This window comes from Pantherophis guttatus, chromosome 7 (genome assembly GCF_059756535.1).
Source record: "Pantherophis guttatus breed Tessera chromosome 7, ASM5975653v1, whole genome shotgun sequence".
Taxonomy (NCBI): domain Eukaryota; kingdom Metazoa; phylum Chordata; class Lepidosauria; order Squamata; family Colubridae; genus Pantherophis; species Pantherophis guttatus.
In genome coordinates, this window is record NC_142069.1 from 30163485 (window position 1) to 30190621 (window position 27137).

The following is a 27137-nucleotide window of genomic DNA, read 5'->3' on the forward strand; positions in this document are numbered from 1 at the left end:
TTCAGAGGATAGAGAAGCTTTGCCCTAGGGATAAGGGAATGGGAAGAAGCTTCAGTGTCTCAGCTTTGATCCCTTTCAGCTACTTTTGTGAATTGGACCTCCGTTTTTTACTTCCACCAATCACCTCCTCCTTTTATCATTTACTCACTGAATGCAAAATGATACACATGCATCCACCCACTCACAGGGATTTATTTATGGGAAGCCTCCCCCCCCCAAATCTTTCTTTAGGTTAAATACAGCAATTCTCACACCACAAAATATTTTTAAAATTCACTTATGCCATACACAACAGTCTTTCTCTGTCAGGTGACTTCCAGATATTGGCTAAGAATTGCTAAAGTTGATCTTATGCATTTTGAATTACCAGTTTTTAAGAGGTTACTTTTTTTTAAATAAGGTGCTCAATTTGTAATAAAAGCAAGCTAAAATGCATCTCTGACATTGGAGATCGCAATTTGTATTAAGACATCTTAAATGAAAAGAATTAAGACAGAGAAAAATCAGATTTCAGAAAATATTGTTTTTATTTAATGGTCACATTTGGGGGGGAAGGAGTTTTTAACATCAACATAATTTTCATCTGAATTTGAAATAGCTTATGAAAATAATGGGAGAGTGAAGTATTTCCTGTTAGTTTCACTTTATCAGTTTTTCAACAATTCCAGTGCATCCTATTAAGTCAGTTAAAACTTAGAAAAATAGTACATTTTTGTTAAACATCAATACACCTTATATTTTTTGTCTAAACAAAACAGCAAATACAGCATTCATGAGTAGAAAAATTAATGAAGGAAGGGGGTATGAGAAAACAGAAAAGCCAACCATAAAAACACGGGCCCGTCCACTGACTTTGTCAATCAATGGTCTCGTTATTTGATGTGTGCCCATTCCTACATTTTTTCATCCTTATTCAGAAGTATCTTTGTTTGGGAAGTCTATTGTCCAAGGCTGCCTCCTATAAAGAAGTACTATCCTCCATACTTCCATGACTCTTTTGTGCCATTCCTAGCAAAGTGATTTCTTCGGGGGTGAGAGGACTCAGAAAAAAGGAGTCTGAAGTAAGGAAACAAGCATTTAGGAAGGGCTTTGGTCTAGAATGAGCAAAGGAGTTTGCCTAGTACCAATAATGTCGAAAGGGAATGGTAGGTTTTCTCATGTGCAAAAAAAAAAATCTCCTTCCACACGAGAAGAAACTCAGGAAATGACTTGTAAACAAGGAGAAAAGAGCAATTTCAATTGCTCAAGTCCTCATGTTACAACCTTAGATACAAAGGTATAAGTAATTAATTCACAGTACACAACTAGTCTTAGATTCCAGGCAGGAATAATCCAACTCTGATCAACAAACAAAGTGAAATGATTTAAACCTTTAAGATTACTAGTATAGCAGCACATTGAGGTGGGGAGGGAGACAGTCACAGGACCTAAAACAACTGATGGATGCTTTGATGGGAGCAATCCTCAAATTCTTCCACTTGATTTTTCTGGTACGAAGACAAGGGGCAAGACGCAGGCCAGCAGAATCTGCTACTTCTTACCGATAATCCAAGCTGCAGTTCAAGGCAGGCATTATTTGTACCAAAAACCCTCACAAGAGCTTTATTTGATTAAGAGCTGCTCTACCAACTGCTCGAATTTATCCCAGTGTTGATAAATATACATCTGAGTCTCCCAGAGCATGTTTACCAGGATTGCATTGCTCACTTCATCCAGCATTATGTCTGTCTCCAAAGAGGGATTGAATCTGTGGGCATCATGAAGATGTTAAGAACAACAGCAGTATTGTGCATACGCTGCAACTGAAGATATGAACATAGGGCAAAGAAGCATTCAACAGAGGAGAGCACAACATAGAAAACAAAATATAGGAGTATCCTAGGACCTTCACTTTTAGATTCCAAAAACCCACCCCATCCCTCCAAATGTTTTCTGGATATCGCCGATAGAACTTGGTGACAGAAAAAACCAACACAAATAGTCCACAACTTACGACCACAATTTTATTTTGGATTATTTTGCATCATTGATGCAGCCATTAGATACGTTGCGCCCGGTTTTACAACCTTTTGTTGTGGTTGTTAAGCGAATCACATCCCTATTGGGCAAATCCAGTTTCCCTCATTGATTTTGCTTGTCGGAAGCCCCCTGGGAAGATCACAAATGGCAATCATGTGATCTCCAGGATGCTGCAACTGTTGGAAATACATGCCAAGCATGTGAATTTTTATCACGTGACCATGGGAATGTTGCAGTGGTTATAAGCATAAGGGCCTATCGTAAGTCACTTTTTTCAGCACCATCGTAACTCCTAACAGTTGTTAAACTAAAGGACGTTAAGTCAAGGACTATCTGTACGGTTTTCATCTTCCATATAAATATTCGAGCTCTTCCCTATGTTTGAGTCTATGAAGTTCTCTACAGCAAGGACTGAGCCATTGCCTCATCTAAACTTTGTTTCCTGTTCTTGCATTATCCTGTGTCATAGTTCTGTCTTCTTAACTAAAACTAGCCTGACTTCATATAAAACATTCTGACTGTAGCTCAGACACTGGGTAATTGGTTAATATTTCCCTACTTCTCTGCTGAATCCCACCCCATTAAAAAGTTGTGAGGGCCTCCTATATAAAATACCTGAAAAACAGAAAGTAGCCTAGAAAATGACTATTTATCAGGATGGGGAACTTGTGACTCTTGAAATGTTGCTAAACTGTCATTCTCAGCAGCCACCGCAAACATGACCAACAATGCTGGAAGCTCAGCAACATACTGAGAGTTAGAGCTTGCTCAACTCTGCCTATACAGGCTGCCAAAATGCATAATAATCTTCAGCTATAAATCAGCTTTGGCCTCAACTAAAGTGACTAATAGAGCCCCTTTAAGTTGATCCTTGTTTATTATATAAGCTCATATTCTGAAATCAGATTCACAAGTTCAAACTCTGATTTTTCTGACACAGTATTATAGTAGGCATGGCTTATACCTGAAATAATGGGCATCTATCATCTCACACCAGGCGGTTGCACGATCAACACAAGGTCCATCTGGATCTGTGCACTGCAAAAATAAAACAAATGAATCTAACGTTATTCAAGGTATGCAAGTTTTTCTACAGAACAAATTTCCAGTACAAATTTAAAAAAAAAACCTCAAAAGAAAAAACAATCCAAGCAGGTTTGGATAAGCACACATTGGAAAATTTAATTTTAAGGACAACATAGATGTGAAACATATGGCAATGCAGAGTTTTCCTGAGAAATTTTAAGACCCTCTTTTTGATTAACAAAGCAACTGTTAATAATTACGGTGTTCTGTGTTACCAGTGGGCTAAACTGATGACAGTACATTATTAGCATTCAGTTGTGTTCTTTATAGCTTTATAAGAAAGAATCAAGTAGCTGAAAGTCATATTAAAGTTGCTTGAAAATATGCTATCATATATGCATATGTGTAGGGGGAAGGTGGAGCAAAGCTAAGGTGATATTTTGCCTTTAACTTTTTACCAATTCCTGTAAGTCAACTCTACTAACCATCTAGTGCAGGGGTGGGCAAATGTGGCTCTTTTACAGCCTGTGGACTTCAACTCCCAGAATTCCTGACAGCCAAGCTGTCTCAGGAATTCTGGGAGTTGAAGTCCACAAGTTGTAAAAGAGCCACATTTGCCCACCCCTGATCTAGTGCTGTAGCTGGACTTATTTGCATACTGGATTCAGATAGAATATAGTCTCAATTTTGAAAATTCCCAGAAAAATCCAATATGATAAAGGAGGCATAGTTTGTTATTGTGGGTAGGTGGGGGTGTTAAATAGTAGATTGAGTGTGACACTAAAGATTGGCTACCTGGCTAGTGGATTTTGAGAAAGTTGGAGAAATAAATAATTTAATAGCAGTCTTGAAGTCAAAGATTTCCCTACTAAATAAGATAGAAAAAGAAATGAAAAAGGGGAAAATTATACATAATAAAGGAGAGTATTTGGGTCTTGATAAAAATGGTCACTTCTGTAAGACATTGTATGTAAGTCAAGCTAAAGACTAAAACACCTCCCACCAGCAGCTAACATCCAGATGAGTGAAGATTAACACCAGACCAACAATCAATACCCTCATCAAGGAACTGTCAAACAAGCTAACAGTAAATAGGCCAAACAAAGAATGTATAAAACCACCCCCACCAACACTGACAGGAATATAAAATGAGAGCAAACCCTACTCCTTACTAGCACTGATGGTGTTACCTAATTTGGGTAATGAAACATCTGCAAGAAAACAGCCAAGCCCAGAGAGCACCAAGGACCCTTCATTTCAACTTAGGCTACAAATAATCTTCTCCATCAGAACATTATATTAAATTTTAAGTAATTTACAGTACATCTAATCCAGGGGTGGGTTCTAACCGGCTTTACTACCAGTTCTCTTTGAGTGCACGCTTCGCGCACGATCGCCACACACATACTCACTTCGCTTGCATGCACACCAAACTTGCACTTTGTGCAAGCGCATTGCGAATCTGCCCAGCTGAGGTGTGGCAATCCGCTCTGCCGCACCTCTCAGCTGGGCGAAAAAAGAAGAAATATCAGGTCGGAATAACACAGCGGCGGGCGAGAGGGCCCAGCTCCCAAAGAAAGAGAACCGGTTTGGTGACGTAATAGCGTCACCGCTACCAGCTCGGCTGAACCGGGCCGAACAGGGAGCAACCCACCACTGATCTAATCATAGAAGCAAAGACGTAACTCAGAAAGCAGCAATGTTAACTTCAAAGGACAGTAAGATATGGTCAAGAGTGGGCCAGGCAAAAATATTGAAGCATATGCATGAAAGAAACTTAGATAAGCATCTCACATGCATATATTTATCTCCCTCAACATTTGTTAGCATCTCCCTGAGAAAAGTATTTTCTTCACCTTTATTGGGCTTTTGAATTGCTATCATATTACCAACTATCCAAAACATTCCTTTTATACGCAAAATGTAGAAATCTTCACTTTGGATCTGGTATCATGATGCCTACTCTCTATCTCATACTCACACAGTCCACCACCAGCCTGCCTAGTTCTTTAGCCCCATAGACAGTCTTGGCCAGCTCCCAAGGGTTAGAGGGACGAAAGACGTCCACAGAGCTCACAGGCACTTTTGGTGCTCTGCCTGTTCCAATAGAGACGACGACTCCCAACTTCTTCACTTTGTCACCTTGCCCCTGGAGAGATGGAAAGAAAATTAAGCAAGTACTCCAAGCTTCCAAGGATAAAGGGGATAGAAGTCTTACCGACATCTTCACATTTGTCACTTGAATTTAGCACAAAAGAAGCATGCAAACTGTCCATGTAAAATAGATTTTGGGAATATTATTCTAGTTTACTTTTTTCCAATCTTCAAAGAGCTATGAAGATTTAGCAAATGAGTTGCTTTAAACTTGTTCACAAAACTGATTGGTAGTTTTATAGCTCCTTGATGTCTTACACATTTATTCTGAATTAACACAAAGCTTGAAAGTTTATTTAGTTACAAATAAGGGTTTGATACTTGTGTTGCATTATTAAAAGAAGAGTTACAGTGCAAATCCCACTTCCTTCCTGGAAAACCTTCAGGAAATCTTTTCTTTCCCTGTATCATATGATGGTCCTTGCCAACCCATTTTTTTTTTGTAAAGACTTGCTTTTCAACAATCACTGCTTTAGTTAGTTTAGCTGAACAGATTAATGCAAAATGCTCTGGCTAGTTTTGCAGACATTTTTGAAACTCCAGATGCTCCAAACTGCAGCAACCAAAGTTGCATGCCATGAATCACAGAACAAAGCACATAACTTTTCTTATTGTGGGAAAAAAGCCCCAAGAAGGTTAGGAACATATATCCTTAAGAATTGTTTGTTTTCATACAAAAATCTTAACAGAGCACAAATACTGGTGCTGGTACTTGATTATTTTTTGAATTAAAACATGTCACTCTCTCCAGGATGTTTTGCCAGAAATTGACCTGCAGGCTTTTAATTTTGCATACTTAATTTTTCATTTTGCCTAATTACAATCTTTCTCTACTTGGATCAAACTTTAAAACAAAAGATAAATAACAATAAAAAAGAGAGCAGTAAAACTAAAGTGCTGGCTATATGATGTGGCTTCTGTTAGAAATTGGTTGATGCAGCTTACTCTGAGGGGATTTGATGAAAATGTTGTGATTGTCAGATACTTTTAGATCCCATTAGTGATCTGGAGCACCCATAAATTATACTGCCAAATTTGGCAGCAAAACATCTCCATTTTTCGGAGTATAAAACGCTCCGGACTATAAGACTCACCTACCTTTTTTGGGGAGGAAAACAAGGGGAAAAAAATCTGCCTCTGACTCCCAGCAATTTGCCTCCTTGCAGCAAACAGCCCATTTCAGCTTCAGCTTCAGCACAGTCTGATTAGCACAAGCAGCTGATTGTCGGTTGGATCGGCCTCCCGACCATCAGCTGATTCAGGCTGCAGATTGCCATTGCCTCCGCGTGCCCCATTTTCTGGGGGCCAGTGGGTGGGTGGAGCTATATTCAGTGTATAAGAAGCACCCAAATTTTCACCGTCTTTTGGGGGGGGGGAAGTGTGTCTTATACTCCAAAAAATATGGTAATTTCCAGCAGTGCTACTTTATGCTCTTCTTGCCCCACAGCTAAACAAAACCTACTGAAACATTTCATCTTTTAGTCACCCGGGGACATGCATCACTTTCTGAATTCCTTAGAAATCTGTTTTTTAAAGAGAAAATACTGTCTGGGGGGGGGGGGGGCAGAATGGTTCACTCTTAAGACATTTTAGAAAATTGCATGTGCAGATTAAAATGTGTCTTTTGTAAGTATTCTTGCACATTAAAGCCGTACTTTCTGGATTAAAGACTTATTATATTCATTGATCTCAGTTATGGCATCCAAAGTGGGGTTGTTGGCTAGCAGCCCTCCATCCAGAAACCGTCCTACAGGTCGAAAATATGTTGGAGCAGCTCCACTGGAACGGGCAGCCTGCCATACCAGTTGATCTATAAAGAGCAAACAAAAAGCAGTGACTATCAGCAAGAATGTGTATCAATATTATAATACACAACAAAGCAAGACTATCTGGCTATCTGCCTTTCAATGAATTGGAAATAAACACAAGAAAAATTCAAATCAAGGAAAGATTTGGAGGTAGTAAAGGTAAAGGTTCCCCTCGCACATATGTGCTAGTTGTTCCCAACTCTAGGGGGCGGTGCTCATCTCCGTTTCAAAGCTAAAGAGCCAGCGCTGTCCGAAGACGTCTCTGTGGTTATGTGGCCGGGCATGACTAAATGCCAAAGGCGCACGGAATCCTGTTACCTTCCCACCAAAGGTGGTTCCTATTTTTCTACTTGCATTTTTTTACGTGCTTTCGAACTGCTAGGTTGGCAGAAGTTGGGACAAGTAATGGGAGCGGCATTAGGGATTCGAACCACTGAACTGCCAACCTTTCGATCGACAAGCTCAGCTTCTTAGCCACTGAGCCACCGTGTCCCTAGATTGGAAGTAGTAGGGAAGCCAAAAGAAGATCTCCTTACATTATTTTGATTACACTTTAATTCTGAAGAAGAAAAAATAAAAAGCCCACCCCCCAAACATTATGGTGAATAGCAAATATTTTCCCAAAACTTCTTGCAACGCAAATGCTATCAAATAGAAAACACTGATGGCTACATGTGTGTTTCCTTTAGAATTCTTAGCAAAGTTGTCTAACACTACGTTTTTAGCCTTAGGGCTACTCCAAATGTTTTTTTTCCCCTATACATAAATTATCCTTGTAATGGGAGAAAAATATGGCTGCATATGCAACCAGTTTTTAATTGGTTATGAGTAGAAGATCATGGGGAAGTGATTTGTCCCAATCTTATTTAGAATATGTAGTAGTATACATTCATTCCAAACATGACATATGCTAAGTGTATGATTATTTTGTTTCATCCAATTCCTCACAAGGGGTGAATGAGGAGGAATTATGTATTCCTTACAGGGTTCTCCCACCACTCCCCACTCCCCCCCCCCCATGCAACTTAGATCCCTGGTCTGTGGGAATAGGTACAGGTAGTCCTCAATTTACAACAGTTCATTTAGTGTTCAAAGTTACAACAGCATTGTTATCTTAAATTGGGGCCAAATTAATATATATCCTTTTAATTGTTTTTAATGTTTCTATTGTATGTTTTTATCTGGCTGTACACCGCCCTGAGTCCCTCGGGAGAAGGTGCCATATATAAATTCGAAATAAAATTAAAATAAAATTAAAATTAAAAAGTGACTTATGCCTGTTTTACACACTTATGACCTTCGCAGCATCCCTATAGCCACGTGATCAAAATTCGGATGCTTGACAACTGATTCATATTTATGACGGTTGCAGCATCCCGGGGTTATGTCAGCACCTTTTGCAACCTTCTGACGAGCAAAGTCAATGGGAGAGCCAGATTCACTTAACACCCCGTTTTATTAACTTAATGACTGCAATGATTCATTTAACAACTGTGGTAAGAAAGGTCGTAAAATGGTGCAAAATTCACTTAACATCTGTCTCGCTCGACAACAGAAATTTTGGGCTCAATTGTGGATGTAAGTCAAGGAATACCTGTATTTACCTTCTGGCTTGGTCATTGGTTGAAATGAGCCCATCATTCTGAAACGGGTTTTGTTTCTTCCTTCTGGCGGATTGTAATTCCTGAACAAATGGAGCTCAGCAGGCTGTCGGTCGCATAGTGTTGCTGTCAACATGACTCTGTAAAAGGTTGAACAAGACAAAATTGCAACTTGATTGTAAGGCAGAGACCATAGCGCAGTAGCAATACTAATGATCTCCAGGCAGAAAGTGAGTGACTCAACCTGCTAGTTAAAGGAGATCAGGTAGTACTTGATGAAAAATACCTTTACTAGAAAGAAGGCAGATGGATCATTCACCTGACCATGACAGCTTAGTGTGTATTATCGTTCTTCTACGTGTCATAAAGTGGTATTACAACTATGCTAGGCATGAATATGAATTGTCTTTTCCTATCTCTCCCTCTCTATTCTTTTTCTCTTTCTGTAGGCAGGTGACATGATTAGAAGTTAGACAGGAAAGAAAGAAGTTTTTTAATATAGGGCGATACGATTAAAAGCTAGAGCAAGAGACAGAAATAAAGGGAATATTAGTGTATTTTTATTTGATAAAATCAAAGTAATAATGAGAAATAGGTGGAATAATTGAATAATGATAGATTGTAATCTAATATAGATGTGTATTGATATGGGAATTTCATAAGTTGATTGAATGTAATAATAATGTTTAATCTGATCAGTTTTGTTTGTACTGGAATGTATGGCGCCCAGGGGCCACACTGTTCACACATTGATTTGACATTTTTGTAAAAAAATAAAAAAATAATAAAACTTTAAAAAAAACACTTTGCTAGGCAGGTACTTTACTATTTAGGTACTGATGAGATGCCAAACCTACTTTGAATAACGGAAGGTATATAAATAACCATCAGGAAACCATCCCAATGGTTTTCATTTTGGCTTACTTAGGACTCTTGATATCTGTCATTTTGGTATGTTCTCCAAACTCCTTTTTCAGGAAATTCTCAAGAGGCTCCGATTCGTAGGGCCGTGACCCTCGAAAGACCTCATCTTTCATGCGAAAGTACACACAGCGCATGTAGTCCATGGGCTTCCCTGAGAAGAAGAATAGCATGATTGGTTTCCTGGAGGACACCTTCGGTTCCAATCCAGCTGATAGAAACAGGCAGGAAATTATCTAAACATCTTGGTGAAAGTATGGAAATCCATGTTTTGTGCAATGAGTGAAATCACCAAATGTGTGACAGAAGAGGAGATGTCAGGGGGGGAAAAAAGTTCAATAGCAGGAAGGAATACGTAAGGCTATGCCAGAGGCAAGAGCGCAATGTACATGAGCCATTCTGTGTAAAGGATGATAAGGATCCATATATTGCATGCTTTGGATGCAGGAGATCCCAGATTCAATCTCTTGCTATCTCTTCTCAAAGAGAGATTGGTAGAAAAACTAGAAAACCAATTTCGTTGTATACATGATGTACAATGACAATAAAGGCTATACTATAAAGAACACCTGGTCATTTAGAATATAGACCATGAGGTCTAATGATTAGATTATCATTAATTACATGATAAAATATGGCAGCTTCTGGTGAAGAGTGGCAAAGAACAATTGAAGAATTGTTTGATGGGCAGACACAAAATATATCTGAATGACACTGTAAGTATGGTAATGAGGGTAATACAATATAAACTAGGATTGTCTTCTATCTACTCCCAGCAACAGAAGCACTGTACTGAATCTCAATTTCTGGATCAGGAACCCTTCGTTCTTTTTTTACCTAATCAACAAAAAGCTTTTTATAGCCCTCTTCTATACTGAATGCATGTTACTTGCTTAAAAGTTTAGAAATAAAAATTAACTAGAAAGGAACTGAGTTTATGAGATTACCTATTTACAAATCTAGCAAAAAATAAATGAATTCCAAAGCCAATACAGCAATTAGAATGATTTAGACAAGAGCACAACAAACTACATAATGTGGCGGTTTGACATGAAATCTAGAACCCAATTCTGATCAGGGTTTTAAAGAGCACCCAGCCCCCCATTTTCTTCCCAATTCAGTGACCATTCCCATCCCACACTGAGTCATTTCCACATGGGATTACTTTCTATTCACATCACTTCTTACTAGGGGTGAAATCCAGCAGGTTCTGACAGGTTCTGGAGAACCAGAAGTGGAAATTTTGAGCAGTTCGGAGAACCGGTAGCGGAAATTTTGAGTAGTTTGGAGAACCGGCAAATACCACCTCTGTCTGGCCCCCGAGTGGTGTGGAAATAGAGATTTTGCAATATCCTTCCCCTGCCACGCCCACCAAGCCACGCCCACAGAATCGGTAGTAAAAAAAATTAGATTTCACCACTGCTTCTTACCATGTATAATAGCCAGAGCCAGAATTCCCCCTGTACTAGTCCCCGCCACCCAGTCAAAGAGCTCTTTCACGGGACGCCCTGCAGCTTTCTCTATAGCGATGAGAAACTGGATGAGTACAATGCCCCGGACACCCCCACCGTCCAGGCTCAGGAGGCGGTCCTCGCTAGAGAAGGGGAACAGAGAAAACAAGGGAAGTGTCAGCCCCAGAAGTAACTCTACCTTGTTCTTCACATTCAGATGACTCAGGGAGGTAGTTAAATGTTTATGTGCATTATATAATATATCTAAAGTACCAAAGTAGTTATTCCTGAGAGTACAACTGAGCCACAGAAAACAGAAACAGTAAGCATGGAGCCTTTCTTTCCAGGAACTTGGTGCATTTCTAATGGCTCTTCCCCATGCAAGGACATCTAAACCACCTATGTAATGCTCACTGACCCTACTTACTTACTTTCTCCTCTTCTCAGGGGCAGAGTCCACCACATCGGGTCTTTTCAGCAAGTTGCCAAGAGCTGCTGAAACATGGATGATGTCTTGGTAGTCTAGAAAAAATAGAGCAACAAACAAAATATAAAATTTCCAATGTTCAGGACACAGCAGGCACGGGTTAAAACTGAGAGTTTAAGATGTATTTCCTCGGTCACTGTGGCATCCAAACTCAATAAAACCTGAGGTTTCTATTTCTCAAGGCATTGCCCAGAAGGAAATGATGTGATAGGCATAACTTTCTAGAGTCACCATAATCAGTAACAGTAAATCATGCCTGTTAACTCACTTCCTTGTATGCAATGCTTATAAGAGCCTTGACTATAGTGAATTTAGCAATCCTATCTGCTAATTCAAAAGCTACTTATTAATCTGTTTTAAAATAGATATTATTATAGCTGTAAGAATATGAAAGAAAAGCGAAGGAAAAGTCATTAGGGTTATAATAGGGTAAATTACAATAGTATATGGTAGGTAGTCACAAGATTGGTTGTCCTGATTGCTGCAATGCAATGATCACTTTTCTAGCATACCCACACAGTATTGGACATCTGTAATCAACAGAACTGATTAGGGTGGCAATATGGATGTGCACACTGGCATCCATTTTACACATAACAATTCTTATTCTAAGTGCAACCCCATGTTTGAAATCCTCAGGTGTGAAGTGGCCCAAGAGAGTGAAAAGAAAGAAAGGCACAGAGCTAGGTAGTAGGTTACCTAAGCCAGAACTCCGTGGGGCTGATGATCTTTCTGGGAGATTGGAAGTGGATGTTGATGAGGTAGATATGTCAGGTGGAAGGAAGCGTTCAATCCCTATAATTTTCAGCAGATCTAAAAGAACCTTCCGGTTGGCACCTTGCATAAGTGAGGCAGGAATCACATGCATTAAACAGAAAATTATTAAAACAAATAAAAAATCAGTCACTACTGCAAGCTCTGAGACAACCTATTTTTTGTACCCAGGAAGAGCTTGTATCTGAAAGACAGGTGAATATGCTTGCCAAGGGCAATGGAGAGCAATTTTAATGAGGTAGCTCTAGGGCCTAATTCTTAATGCTTCCCTCCATTCTTGGTTATTTATCTATGATTCTAAATTTCCATTCATAGCAGACTTTCACCGGGAAGTACTGATCTATGCCCTAAACCCCAAGATCCAGGGCTTCAATATACATGGATTCTGTTCACAATGTTAACAGCATCCAGTTGGGTAGACCAAGGTCAACCCTCCCACCATCTACTTCTATCCAAAAGTTCTTCCTACCTTTGCTTGTCCTGGCTGCCACCAATCCAGGTGTCTCCCCTAAATCATTGGGGATATCCACATCTGCACCAAACACAATAAGGGCCTTGATCATTTCTATGTGGTCTTGCTATTGGGAAGAAAGGAACTTGTTAATGGAAACATATTGTCCTATTTCTCTCCATCCATTGTTTTCTAGCCAATGTTGGAATGCCCACCCATTTTGTCATCTTTTTTGTGTCCCTGTGCCACTTAGTTTCCTGTAGATCTAAAGCTGCTTAAAGAATATCAAATCTTGGTTTAACCCTGCATCATTCTGATCAACATCATATGGCAATGCCATTCCTCAAGGGTAGGCTAAACTTCCACATCCTCAAAAGCCCTCTTGAATAACGAAGTCTTAATGAACCTCCAGAAGCCCAATAAAGTGGAAAGGTCTAGATCAGTGTTTCTCAACCTTGGAAGCTTGAAGATGGGTGGACTTCAACTCCCAGAATCCCCCAGCCAGCAACGCTGGCTGGGGGATTCTGGGAATTGAAGTCCACCCATCTTCAAGCTTCCAAGGTTGAGAAACACTGGTCTAGATATAGATTTCCCCCAATACAAACTGCCAATTGGCTCAACCATCCCAAACAGATCAGGATTTCCAACCTTCTTCTGGTAGAATAGCTGGTTTATCTGGATTAGAATGGCGATGGTGAGATAAATAAATATAAATGCAATATAGACCCAATATAAATTGGATCAAGTGACTGATGTATCAAGATAAAATTGGTAAGTATGCTCACTGCAGAAATGAGCATAGCTTACATTTGTAGGCTCTATCTTCTTTCTTACAAAAACACTGAACTCTACCAACTGGAAATCGGTACAAAAGACATACAGACAGGTTTAAAGAAGCTTGAAACCAAAGATAGATTTTAAGTTATCAGAATGTAATTTACTTTTTCCTTCACACATGCAACGCAAGCTTCCTTTGTTAAAGCCAAGGAGGGCACATTAGTTCTATTACCAGAAAACTGGGAGTGAGCAATTTAGGTTGTTTGCTGCAAAGGATTCAAAGGTCTTCCAGGGGTACTGTACCTTATGCTCACCCTCTGCTCTTTCCATTTTAGAAAGAAAGCACCTCTCTCATCTGCTAGAAAAATATCCAAATGATGAAAGGCCCACCTGCATGGCCAGATGAAGTGGTGTGTTGCCATTCTTCTCTTTAGTGTTTGGCATAGCTCCATGTGTCAACAACACCATTGTGCAATCAAAACGCCCACGCCGGACGGCAATATGAAGGGCTGATTCCCCTGATGCACTGAGGGCATTCACTTCACAGCCATACTCAATAAGCATCCGGGTCATCTACAGTCATAAAGGGAGAAATCACAAATAGGAATTGCAGCATGTGCCCTTCTCTTCTTCCAAGAGCTTCTTCTATGATATTTTTCACAATGGGTTTCTTAATCAGTCCTTTTAAATATTTGTAGCTCTTTGAAAAAAATTTTATTTTTTAGTTACCAAACCATTCACCTGTATAGGTAGTCCTCAAGTTATGACTATTCGTTCAGCAACCATTGAAAGTTACGACTGCACTAAACAAATGGAAGTTGTGCCTGGTTACAAAGTTATGGTTGTTGCAGCTCCTCTGCAGTCACATGATCAACATTTGAACAAGACAACTACTATCTAGACTTATTTACATAACAAGAAAGCACCTCAAAATGTATTTCAGACAATCTACAAAATCCAATCTTTCTTGAAAGATCCAATGATCTTTCCTCTCATACTTTGTTTTCTAGGGTTTAGTGTGTAAAAATGAAAAACAGAGTTGACCATAGCTATACCTTTCTAAAATATTTTCACAGAGGCCCAATCTTTTGATTGCCAGAATTGAACAAAATTCACCATACTTCAAAACAAAAATCCACTTTCAGTTTTTCTGATTCTTCCCCCACATTTCAGCGATACAATTGCATAGATAATTTATTTTATCACTGCTTTAATTAAATTATCTGGAGTCAGGGGTCCACACGATGGATTTTATGCCACGCAGAGATTTTCTAGCAGGTATATTTTCATTTTCCATCTATTTCAATTGTAAAACAAGTTTTAGCATTCTCCAAATCCTCAGAGAAGTAAACTCTGTATTTTCTGATGTATTTTCCTTAATAGCAATGGCACTTAAACTTATATACTGCTTCATAGTGCTTTACAGCTCTCTCTAAGCGGTTTACAGAGTCAGCATGTTGCTCCAACAATCTGGGTCCTTATTTTACCAACCTCGGAAGGATGGAAAGTTGATTCAACCTTGAGCCGGTCATGATCAAACTGCTAGTAGTCGGCAGAGTCTGTCTACAATACTGCACTCTAACTGCTGCACCACCACAGCTCTTAATATGATGAACCTTTTAGCATATAGAGCTACTTGCAATTATAAAAGAGGAATATTAACTATAACAGCTCTATGACACTTCAATCTTGTTCATCTCACAAGTGAACAAGCCCCTTTAATGGTCTGGAGCAACCCAGGCACTCAATCTTTCCTACCTGAGATGTTAAATCAAAAATATATCTATATCACAGGAGACATTTCCCCCCCCCCCAATAATTCATCTGTTTGTCTTAGATATCAATTTTCCCCAATTTTAGGCTCCATTATTTTTGAAAATTCCACTAATTCATCCCAAGAAGAGTGAGTCATATCAGCATCAGAAGACTTACAAGGGTAAATCAATCAATCCTTTGTTTTTATAAGGAGATGGAACATTTGCACGAAATGCTACTTTTATATGTAAAAAATATTTTTCATTTTCTTCTATGAGAAAAATATAGTCACATTTTGAAAACTTTCTTAACCTAGTGTCCTAAAATCTCCTCTTAAGCTATCCTTCATTTTGGGTATTCATTTTCTCTAACAAGATCTTTGTCTGAAGCAAGCATGCTGCAAATTGTACGATCAATTTGGTGCTTTGGAAAGAAGATTCTTAAAGCTGGAATACTAATGCTGTTTCTCCACGATTTTCACACAATGGCAGGGGAAAGAAGGTTTGCAGGTTTTCTGGTTCTACACGGATATTAACAACCCAGAACCCAGCAACAATGAAATGTTAGCAATGGATTGGGGAAAATAATTATTCCCAGGAGAATAAGGCTCACAGGTAGTAAAAGCAAAATTAAAAATAAATAAATTTGTCATCTCCAATGATATTGTACTTTTTCACCTCTGCATTTCTGGCCCAATGAAGGGGTGTAGCACCGTATCGTGGGTCTAGAAACTGAATCTGGTTGATTTCTTTATCAAGGAGAATTTCTGCACATCTGGAAGAAAAAGGAAGGAGAAATAAACAAAAGATGCCACAAAGATGTCCTGGTCAGTTTTATAAATATTTGCATTTTCAGTAAAAATGGGATTATTTTCCAATGATCCAACAGAAAGTACGTTATAAGCCTTAAGATTCCTATTGGGAATGCAGAAAAGCCAATTTCAAAGTATAATTAAGCAACTTTAAATACCATGATCTTTGAATGATCACATCCTGAGATTTCACTGCATTATCACTCGTGTTCACTCATGTGTCCCCTCTTGTCCTCCCTGCCTTTCTATACTGTCTGCTGCACTGTTATCTTGATTGTGGAGCTTCCCTGCTTTTGCCAGTCTTCACCTTCTGCCACAATCTCCTGCAGCTCACTGACCATCTCAAAGAGTTTTACTAAAACCTTTGGACCAGAGGTATATTTCAGTATGTTTCCTATGGAGGCAATACTTCCCACTAACACACACATACTCCTGTAACCCCAACTAATGGGGCTATGGACAATAGATGGGTTTGGCACACCTCTCTCCTTCCCTCCTCCCCTCTAAGCTGGCATTTTATACTGCAATCATTTAGCGCAATCATGGAATTTCCCCACCTACTTAATTATGAAGGGACACTCCCAGGACTCTTGTGTGTTTTGCCACTTTGCAGCTACATTCAGAAGCACAAAAATGGGTATAAGATCAGCATTCTAGACAGCACCACTTTTAATTCAGACAAGCAAATTACTGCCAGTTTGGTGTGAGTGAAAGATGTGTACTTTGAGGAAACATCCATGCAAGAACTTTCCCCAGTTTGAAATCATTTTTGGAAGCATGCACGACTTCAATTTGATTGAAGAGCTTTGGATTTTTCCTGCCTTTGAAACCAGAGAAAATCTCGTTTCTAGGCAAGGGTGTCTCTCTGCTGACTTTGTAGACAGCTCATTTCCCCATTTGTAACTCTTATCTCACTCTGCATCTTGCGTTTGTGATTTCAGTTGGGCCTACCAGATATTTCAACAGAGAAGTGGTTGGATGGTTTTGAGGCTTTCACATGAATCACTTGGGGTTTAGAGAAATGCTCTCAGCAGGAAATAAAAACATGGATTTGAAGCTGGAGAGGGAAAATACCCATACATTTTATTTCCATTTTGTATTGAGTGGGAAAGAGGAATAATTTTTCTTTCTTCAGGACCCACGGAGCAAAGTGTGCAGTGGCCCTCTGTTTCTTGTTTTTCGCATGGCATTCCTTTTCTAAGGTCTTAGTTGATGGAAACTGAAGGTTAACAGTATAACAGGTTTGGAAAAGACCTTGGAGGTTTTCAAAGAGAAATAGAATAGAATTCTTTATTGGCCAAGTGTGATTGAACACACAAGGAATTAGTCTTTGCTGCATATGCTCTCAATGTACATAATACACTTGATGATACACTCATCAAGAATCATAAGTTACAACATTTAATGATAGTCATAGGGTACAAATAAGCAATCGATCATATTGGAAACAATCAATATAAATCGTAAGGATATAGCAACAAGTTACAGTCATACGGTCATAAGAGGCAAGAGATGGGTGATGGGAATGCTGAGAAGATTAATAGTAATAGTAATGCAGACTTAGTGAATAGTTTGACAGTATTGAGGGAATTATTTCTTTAGCAGAATGATGGCGTTCGGGAAAAAACTGTTCTTGTGTCTAGTTGTTCTGGTGTGCAGTGCTCTATAGCGTCGTTTTGAGGGTAGGAGTTGAAACAATTTTGTCCAGGATGCGAGGGGTCTGTAAATATTTTCACAGCCCTCTTTTTGACTCATGCAGTATATAGGTCCTCAATGGAAGGCAGGTTGGTAGTAAGTGTTTTTTCTGCTAGTTCAACAACCTGCTCAAACAGGAGATCCTATACCAGGGGTCCCCAACCCCCAGTCTGTGGACTGGCATCGGGCCACAGCAGCACAGCATGCCAGAAACCGGGCCATGCAAACAAGCAAAGCCCCATCCGCAGAATGTAGGCAGCAGAAACCTCTCTCCACGGAACCAGTCCCTGGTGCCCAAAAGGTTGGGGGCTGCTGTCCTGTACCATTTCGGGCAAATGGCTGTCCAATCACTTCTTTAAAACCTCCAGTGATGGATCATCCACAACTTCTGGAGGGAAGCCATTCCACTGATTAATTGTTCTCACTGTCAGGAAATTTCTCCTTAATTCTAGGTTAGATCTCTCTTCCGTCCGTTACTTCTTGTCTGCCTTCAGATACTTTAGAGATTAGGTTGACCCCCTCCTCATTATGGCAGCCCCTCAAATATTGGAAGACTATTATAAATCATCCCTAGTCCTTCCCTTTATTAGATTAGACTTACCCAGCTTCAGCAACCATTCATTGTATGTTTTATCCTCCAGTATCCTAATCATCTTTGTTGCTCTTCTCTGCTATCTTTCTAGAATCTCAACATCTTTTTTGTACTGTGCTGACCAAAACTGGACACAGGATTCCAAGTGTGGTCTTACTAGTGCAGTATGAAGCAGTACTAACATCTTGATACTATCCTTCTGTTGATGCAACCTAGGACTGCATTGGCTTTTTTGGCAGTTGCAGCACACCGCTAGCTCATATTTAAGTGGCTGTCCAATGAGTGACCAGCCAGGTACATGATGAATAAGTATAAATGATATTTGAAATCATCATTTGTTCAATATATATACAGTCTACACTATGGAATATAATAAAGATCAGCTTCAAAAAATATACAAGTACACATGATCTGAAAGGAATATCACATACATGACTTATGTTACTTGAATGGTTTGATCCTAAAATAAAGGGAAACAAGTGCATATTCAGTACAGCTGGCTAACATATAGGGTTTTCTATTTACAGAAATCCTTATGTTCTGATCCCAACAAAGCTAGGCAAAGTTACCTTTTCTGAGAATGCTTCATAGCCATGTGGATGGGATAACCCAGTGCACCCAAGTTACTGCACTTGGCATGAACCTTAAGAAGAGAGTAGACTGCATCTTCTTTGCCCAACTGGCAGGCCAGGTGCAATGGACTCTGCCCCTCATCATTCAGATGGTCCAAAGCAGCAGTTGCTTTCTTGCCCAGGAGCTGAACAATTAAACAAGTTCACATGTGACTTTCAATTCCTCCTTCCAGATGTGTTCTCCCCAATTTCCCAGTCAATATTTTACTTTCATCTAAGGAAATGCTTTAGCATTTCTCAGACTCATTTCAAACCTCTTGATACATACACAAAAGAGAATTTGTCTAGATATGGATGTTGCCAATTTTTAAGAGGAGAAATGAATCAACTAATATGCATTCTTTACAGTAGGATACACCACTGTGTTTACAGTTTTTGAAATAGTCCAGTGGTATATTCTTCTTAGGTATGTAGGGCATTATTATCCTTTTCATGTTGTATTTTTGCTCGTTAATCTATATGTATGTTATAAATCTATATGTATGTTATAAATTCAAAATTATACAGATGATTGCTATTCTAAGAACATTTGTAATTATCAACTGGTTTCTCCTTCAAGGTTTATATTTTCCAAATTTCCACTTTAATGCTAAATATTTTTTTTTTGCTGTGTATTCCATTATCCATCTAAAATAGGATAGAAAATCTCTTGAAGTCTTTTATATGATTATAAAAGTATTCCTAGTTCATCTGTAAATAAATTAATTTTGAAAATAAATTTAATTTTCATTTATTCTGCCCTGCTACGTGTAGAGATTTTTTTGTTATTGCAAATATTGATGGGCAACTTTGGTTCAAATATATTTAATACCTGGTTTTAAGCTCTTTAGCTTTAAATGAACTGGGTTTTTTTAAACATATCAAAGACCCAATAGTTCATGTTATATCCAAAAAGAAATAAAATTATATTGCAAATAATCAAATTCTTCTCATCATCCACAACAGTTGCTACTTACTTTTCTCCAGTGTTCAAATAGACACATTATTTCTTCAGACAGGCCCTCAAGCCCATTGTGGGAATTTGGGGATGGGGGAATTGATGGACAGGAGGATACATTAGATATGTGAGGCGAGCATTAAACATTTTCTCTAAAGATCACATATATGTGCACATATCTAGAGAGTGCATATATAGATAGATGCATGGATGCAAACTTTTGCTTCTCCTGCACTTCTAGGAAGAGATAAAAGACAAAGAGTCTTGCAAGCGGAAGACTCCTTAAACCCTCACCTCTATAATCTTTGGGTTGCTCCCTCGAACAGCATAATGAAAAACAGTTTCTCCATTTTTGTCTGTAAGATCAACACGGGCATGGCACTCCTCCATCAGCTCCTTCAGACATTCAAAATCACCTTTTTGGCAGGCTAAGTGAAGTGGGGTGCATTCATTGTCAGAACTGTTGCTATTTATGCAGCTAAAACAAAGATAGAGTATTGCTAGGTATGCAGTCTTATGTACAAGCTGGCCTACCTAACAGATTTTTTTTCAACAGTTGTGACATTATCTGATTTTTCAATCCGCTGCTCTTCTATTGATTGAGATGCAGGCCATATTGCAAAATTAATTGCTATGCATTTGTAAAACATTTGTGTTTCCACTACAATTTTCAATGTGATAAGAAAAACCCTTTAAAAATTACAGCCATTTTATTTAAGAGCTAAAACACAAGAGACTCTAGATCTTTGTCGCTGAAATACCTTGAGCCACACATAAGCAGAAGACACATTGTTATTTAGCGGTAGGTTTCTGAATAACCTGCAATAGGTCAAAAATTGGAAATTTGTGATTTCTCTAAGCAATTTTTAGATCTTAATTCTACTGTGTTCTATAATAATTCAAATTTGTATTCTGATACCAGTAATAGTATAATGTAGTGTTTTAATACATCAGTATAAAGTTTTGTTTTTTTTTAAATTTGATTTATATGCCGCCCTTCTCCGGAGACTCAGGGCGGCTTACAATGTGTTAAGCAATAGCCTTCATACTTTTGTATATTTATACAAAGTCAGCTTATTGCCCCCACAAACTGGGTCCTCATTTCACCTACCTTAGAAAGGATGGAAGGCTGAGTCAACCTTGAGCCTGGTGAGATTCGAACTTACAGTAATTGCAGACAGCTGGATGTTAATCACAATGCTATCAGTCTGCTGAGCCACCAGGCCCTGGTGTTATGGATTCAAACAGACAACTTGCTATGTTTTGTGGGCTAGCTTATTTCATTAAAGCAAAAAATAAAACGACCTTAAAGTCTATTTTACACAATTGGGTTCACACTTTCATGCTAAACTACTCTTTACTAAAGCACAGCCAACTTGGTTCATACAATAGACTGAGCCAAAGAAAAACAAGGATTTAATACAGAGGTCTTCAAACTTGGCAGCTTTAAGACTTGTGGACTTCAACTCCCAGAATTCTCCAGCCAACATAGCTGAAGACCAAGGTCTACTAGGCCAAGCTAGTAATCCATCCAATCCAGCATTCTCTGTCACATGCTCCATAATCATATGCATTCAGGAAGTTAAGAGACATGTGCAGAAAGAGGTTGGAAGCCTTTTACACTATTGCTTCTTAGCAGCTGGCATTGAAGGTAACCACGCTGTCCGTGGTTATGAAGATAAATGATAGCCATCAAACCTGTTACTGTAATCACTGAAAGCCCATTCTTGCCTGTTCCCTCCCTTTTAAAAGCCATTGGAATTTGTTTGGTGGCTATCAGTATAACTCGTGGCAGCAAATTCCACAATTTAATTATATGTTAAGTCAATTCATAATAATTTTTATTAGGCTTGAATCTCCATATATTTAGCTTAATGGATGAACCCAATTTTTAAGATAAAAGGGGGGGGGAGAGAGAAACATTTCTTTCTGCAAGCATGGTTTTATAGAATTCTATCAGGACTCTGCTGACCCATCTTTGCTTAAGTGGAAAATAAATTCAAACTCTGTGGCTTTTTCTTGGAGAGGAACTACTCTGACTACTTATATTTTAGTTGGGTTTTTTTTGTTTTTTTTTGCAGATTTGTATATTCGCTGTTTTATTTTCAGTTCCCTTACCAATAATTCCAACATGAATATCTTTGTTTTCCCAGTACAGGTAGTTGCTAAAGGTACAGGTACATTTAATGACTGTTCAAAGTTACAGTGGCACGGGAAAAAGGGACTTATGACCGTTTTTCACACTTACATCCACTGCAGCATCTCCATGGTCACATGATCAAAATTCAGACACTTGGGAACTGACTCATATTTATGACAGTTGCAGTGTCCTGGGGTCATGGAATCCCCATTTGCAACCTTCTAACAAGCAAAGTCAATCGGGCAGCCAGATTCACTTAATAACCATGTTACTAACTTAACAACTTCAGTGATTCACTTAACAACTGTGGCAAGAAAGGTCCTAAAACGGGACAAAATTCACTTAAATAATGCCTCACTTACCAACAGAAATGTTGGGCTCAATTGTGGTTGTAAGTTGAGACTACCTATAGTTGTGTGCTCATTGACATTATCACCAAATTATAAACCATGACTCTAAGATCTCTTCTGATATAGGTCAGCTCAGATTTGATTACTCCACATGCGATGTTTGGGGAGGGTTTGTGCCCATGTGAATCAATGGGGTACAAAAGACCCATTCCACATCATACCTCAGAATGAGATTGTGTCGGAAGCTTCCCAGAAGTCCAGACTCTACAGCTATGTGTGCTAGTGACCAGCTGGGGTGACTTCGTAAACAATCCGTCAGCTGTTGCAAAGTTTCCAGAGACAAAGGATCATGATAGCTTTCATAGAAGGGACGCAACTGGTTCGCGTACAGATCAAAATATTCACATGCACTTGGTTCACTGTCAACTTGAAAAAGCCTACAAAGGAAATGGTTTTAGAACTTTTATAATCTTTTATAACCTTTCTATGGCTTTAACAAACTGGAAATCAGTGCACCTGCCACAAAATGAGAAGAAAATCACCCCAAATCGTGAAATTTGAGAAAATAGTAATTAGGGCACCTCACAATCTATTTCAAAGGCAGTTCCATATAGACTTTATTACAAAGAGCTGATTATAAGCATAAAGAATATGAAACAAGGAAGCCAAATAATCATTCACAAATATAGAGAGAAAATTACCTGGCAACAGAAGTAATATTTTCTTTATTTTTTTACAACATTGTCCCTACTACAGGATAGAAAAAAAATCTTTTCTATATACATAATCCCAAAGTTATTGGGCTGCAACATTATGTAGTAGCTCGCTAAGAAACTAGTAATGCTGAAGCACATATTGATTTCTTCGCAGGTTTGCAAAGAACAAACCAGCTTTTATCAAGCAGTTAATAACAAATCCAGTTCCTTTTGTTTCTGTGTCAGCTTTCTCACTTACAGCAACCAGAAAAAGAAAACAAGCATATTTTGGTTCCCTTACATGCCTTCCAAGCCATCATTCACAACTTTGTCCAGAGGACTTGAGAACTACCATATTTCTCTGTTCTCAGCTTCCCATACGAACAGATAAAAGATAAAAAATATTTTTTTTAAAAAAAAATTAAAGATCTGTTACTTACCTTAAGGCAGAACTTTGATTCTGAGGGTTAATAAGCAGACAGTCCCAGGATCGAGCTGAACTGTTTTCATACAGGATTATCCTATCGTCTTGTTTAACAAGGTTCCAAGAAGTATATTCTGTCAGGGATACCTCCTTTACCCGGTGAGGGTTTGTGAACAAGTGGGTGACATTGTTCAGAGTATGGACAAGTCGTCCAAAGAACTGCATGCCTCAAAAATATGTCCTAACAATCTTCTTTCAATACTCTGGAAACATAGAAAAATTCTTTATTCCCACAATAGGACATCCATTAACTCTGATCTAACATAACCATTATTCTCTCCATCAGTTACTGTAGTGTGTAACGATAAAAAATGCATCAACCTTACTTGTCTGGAGCCCACTACTTATGATCACTGGATTGGGGAACTCAAACTGGGGAACCAGTCTGGTTTAGTGGTTAAGTCACCAGGCTAGAAGCCAGGAAACTGAGTTCTAATCCTACCTTAGGCAAGAAAGCCAGCTGAATGACTTTGGGCCAGTCACGTTCTTTTAGCCCAACTCACCTCACAGAGTTGTTGTTGTGGGGAAAATAGGAAAAAAAATGAGTATTGTGTGTGTTCGCCACCTTGAGTTATTTATAAAAAATAAACAGATACAAATAAATAAGCAAACAAACAAGCAGACTCTGGTTAGAAATATCTACTATGAAATTCATCCAATGTTGAAGGAACTAAGTAGCCAAAACAAGAGGACAAAAGACCAACAGGCTGAAAAATGGTCCTTTACGGCCAAATGAATGTCTTCATAAATGAAGACAACACTTTGGCTTGTAACTCTGTTTCCACATTACAAGTCTACATTGAATAGTATTTGCTTAAAAAGAAAATGAAACTTTACTTAATACCCTTGCATCCATTACAGTTTGGTTCCAAAGGCAAGCTCCTATTGAGAGAGGTTAATACATTAATTTGATTTTAAGATGAAAAATATTGAATACAATGTAAGTAATCTGTAATTCAAGCTACATTGGACAGATTAAATATTTTCCAGTTACAGGTGATTTATTGCACTAGCTATTTGCAAAGAAAACATCAGTACTGATTTTTGGGATTCTGTTTTAGCTTTGGAGGATTTTGTTTATAAAAAAACATGTATGTTCTACTTGCACTATACTCTACAGCAGGGGTGTCAAACGGATGGATATATCACATGCAGGCCACACCCACCCCAGCTCCATGAAGGGAAAAACGTCGTGATATGTCATGTGATGGCAACGTGATGTGGCAAGTTTGACACCCCTGCTCTACAGAATCATTCTGCCATTCAACTGGTGAAGGTCTTCCTTTCTCACTTCCATGGGAGTAAACTTTCTACAAAATTACTCTCCAGTGCAATGACTTTTATCAGTGCATTTTGTGGCATGGTGCAGTTCTTCATTAAAAGATCGTTACGTATACAGTAGATTTTACTGTTTAAGAGACATAATTTGAGTGTTTTCTTAAAGTAAATTTTGAACCAAAAACATACTGGCAGATTATGTGCTATTTGAAATAATGTTAAAGATAGATTGGGTATACTATTTGTATAATTATGTTCTACTTTCTTCTATTAATTTTCAGGGTAAATATTTTTATAAGAAAAAATGGCAAATAATGTTGATTTATATATAAAAACCTTTCCTTGGCATGCAAACATTGGGAAGCCATATACAATCTCTAATATATTTGAACAAATTCAGCACTGTATATTTATTTGCAATGTACAACATAACATAATCTATGCTGGACTTGTATGCTTTTTTTAAATGATTCTATGCCAGGGATTCATACTACAGATTTGTTTTGAGTATACAAATCAATGACAAAAAAGACAAAGACCTCTTTCTTTTTATGGTTTTACTTTCACAAGACCAAGAAAAAATAAAGAAGTCTTCTATTCACTCTATAAAAATATACATGGGAAAAGGAGAAGTGAAATCTAATTCAACAATATTAAAAAAACAGCAAAGTCTTGAAAGCTAAACTTGGAATTTTTAGAGTAGCATTTGTTGTGTTTCTTTTCTTTACTAATCAACCTTGCATCTTTCTAGGGGAAGATTATTATTGCATCACAATGGAACAGGAGAAAGCATTTAAGGAACATTATGATAAAGCATTTTTGACATCACAAATATTTCCATTGGTCTTTATTTCCATGCTTTGAATTATATCCATGCTTTTATTATAGTAACTCAGAAACTTGCTCTTCATGTTAAAAGGAATACCATGGAACCAAATGGAAAACTTTCCACCTCAGGAGAGCTATATTTCTTCATTGTTGAATTTAGTGGTACATTTTCTGTACCACCATGCAAAATCTCTCCCCCCCCCTTTTAAGGCTGAGAACTCTTTCAGAACCCATTAAAATAACCCTTTCTATGTTGCTTTTTAAAAAGAAAGTTCTTACAAATTTCAAGATGAAATAAATTATCTAACTCTTGTTAATGAAGCAAATTCACATGTTCCTAAATTAAGTTAATTTTGAAAAGACTGATACATATGAAAACAGTGATTATCAGTGTAAAATTTTAATGATACTGTCAGATGCTTTTAGCCTTTCAAACAAAGGCATGGGAAATACTAACCCTTGTGTTTTCCTCTAAGTGACCTGTGCTTAACGTTGGAATGATTGAAGTCTCTTAAAAGCCCTTGAAACCATGAAATGTGTTTACTCAAAAAACAATTAACTAGATCCATATAGCTCAACAAGCGAACCAAATAACCCGATTTCTAGCTAACCACAATATGCAAATACAATCGATGCAGTTTTTATGTAGAAATCACCCTCTCTCTTTTTTTGGCATGATTCTTTTTCCTTTAAGATTTTGCAGGAGATAAAAACTTTGCACTTCCAAACCTTTCGCTGTGGTTAAACTGAAAGTCCCCATCCCTAGAGTGGCTGCCGATTGTACAATTACAAAGAACCAACCCTACCCAGCATTTCCTTCGGGAGATAAAATCGCACTGTAGGAAATTAAGGATTATATCGAAGTATTATAATTCTCCAAGCCCAGAATCAAATAACGGATTGAAGGTATATCGGAGTCTATGGAGGCATCTTTGGATAATCTGTAATGTTAACATAATTTTCTTTTTTCCTAACGGCAAAAGGCCTTCTTTGGAGGATTTTTAAAAGGAAAGTTGGGAGGAAACCAGGAACGATATGCGAAAACTCGTCTGAAGTAAGTTCCTACATTGAGCTGCAGGGCTCAGAAATACTCACCTCTTACTTAGCTATTATTCACCCAGCTATTTCCGCCAACAAAGTCTCAGTTGCCTCACGTGATCGCGGCTCTACCAATCACGAACTGACGCCTCGTTGTCGACTCACAGGATCTTCTCAAGAGGGCGACGTGATTACGCTCGAACGATCATTACGCCTCGACGTGGAGGAGCAGGTCAGCCATCTTTCTCCCGGGCGGATGTTAGTTTAATACTGTAGAACCGAAGCCGCCATGTTTGTAAAGGAGGGTTGGGGGGGGGCTTTAGGGCGTAGAGTACCGCTTCCATCTTACTCAGTCTTCGTGTTTACGGTATCGCGACGTTGGCGACGCGTTGAGTCGAGAGCAAATAATAAAAGCTAGAAGCATGGGAGGAAA

General features: G+C 38.5%; 1 protein-coding gene across 3 annotated transcripts; it reads right to left on the bottom strand.

Annotated features, from left to right (window-relative positions):
• Window positions 1-508: 508 nt before the first annotated feature.
• Window positions 509-27137, bottom strand: PLA2G6 (phospholipase A2 group VI). 3 transcript variants are annotated; one of them, XM_034403716.2, is made up of 17 exons: window positions 26762-27137; window positions 23517-23763; window positions 22603-22818; window positions 20186-20369; window positions 18892-19079; window positions 15902-15998; window positions 13860-14042; window positions 12711-12819; window positions 12167-12304; window positions 11412-11502; window positions 10960-11123; window positions 9533-9683; window positions 8612-8748; window positions 6855-7009; window positions 5027-5194; window positions 2984-3057; window positions 509-1747 (listed from the first exon to the last, which is right to left on the bottom strand). In XM_034403716.2, the coding sequence occupies exons 2-17, from the start codon at window positions 23723-23725 to the stop codon at window positions 1603-1605; spliced, it is 2409 nt and encodes an 802-aa protein (XP_034259607.1). In that variant the 5' UTR covers window positions 23726-23763; window positions 26762-27137; the 3' UTR covers window positions 509-1602. The 3 variants fall into 3 exon arrangements, with proteins under 3 accessions (XP_034259607.1, XP_034259609.1, XP_087729998.1); XM_087873872.1 differs by lacking the exon at window positions 509-1747 and adding an exon at window positions 1982-2195; XM_034403718.2 differs by lacking the exon at window positions 12167-12304.

Coding starts and splice junctions, on each gene's coding strand:
- PLA2G6 (XM_034403716.2), bottom strand. CDS start 23,725: ATGCAGTTCTTTGGACGACTTGTCCATACTCTGAACAATGTCACCCAC. Junction 19,080..20,185: donor GCAACCCAAAGATTATAGAG/GTGAGGGTTTAA, acceptor TTAATTGTTCAG/CTCCTGGGCAAGAAAGCAAC. Junction 1,748..2,983: donor ATAGATGCCCATTATTTCAG/GTATAAGCCATG, acceptor TGATGCCCACAG/ATTCAATCCCTCTTTGGAGA.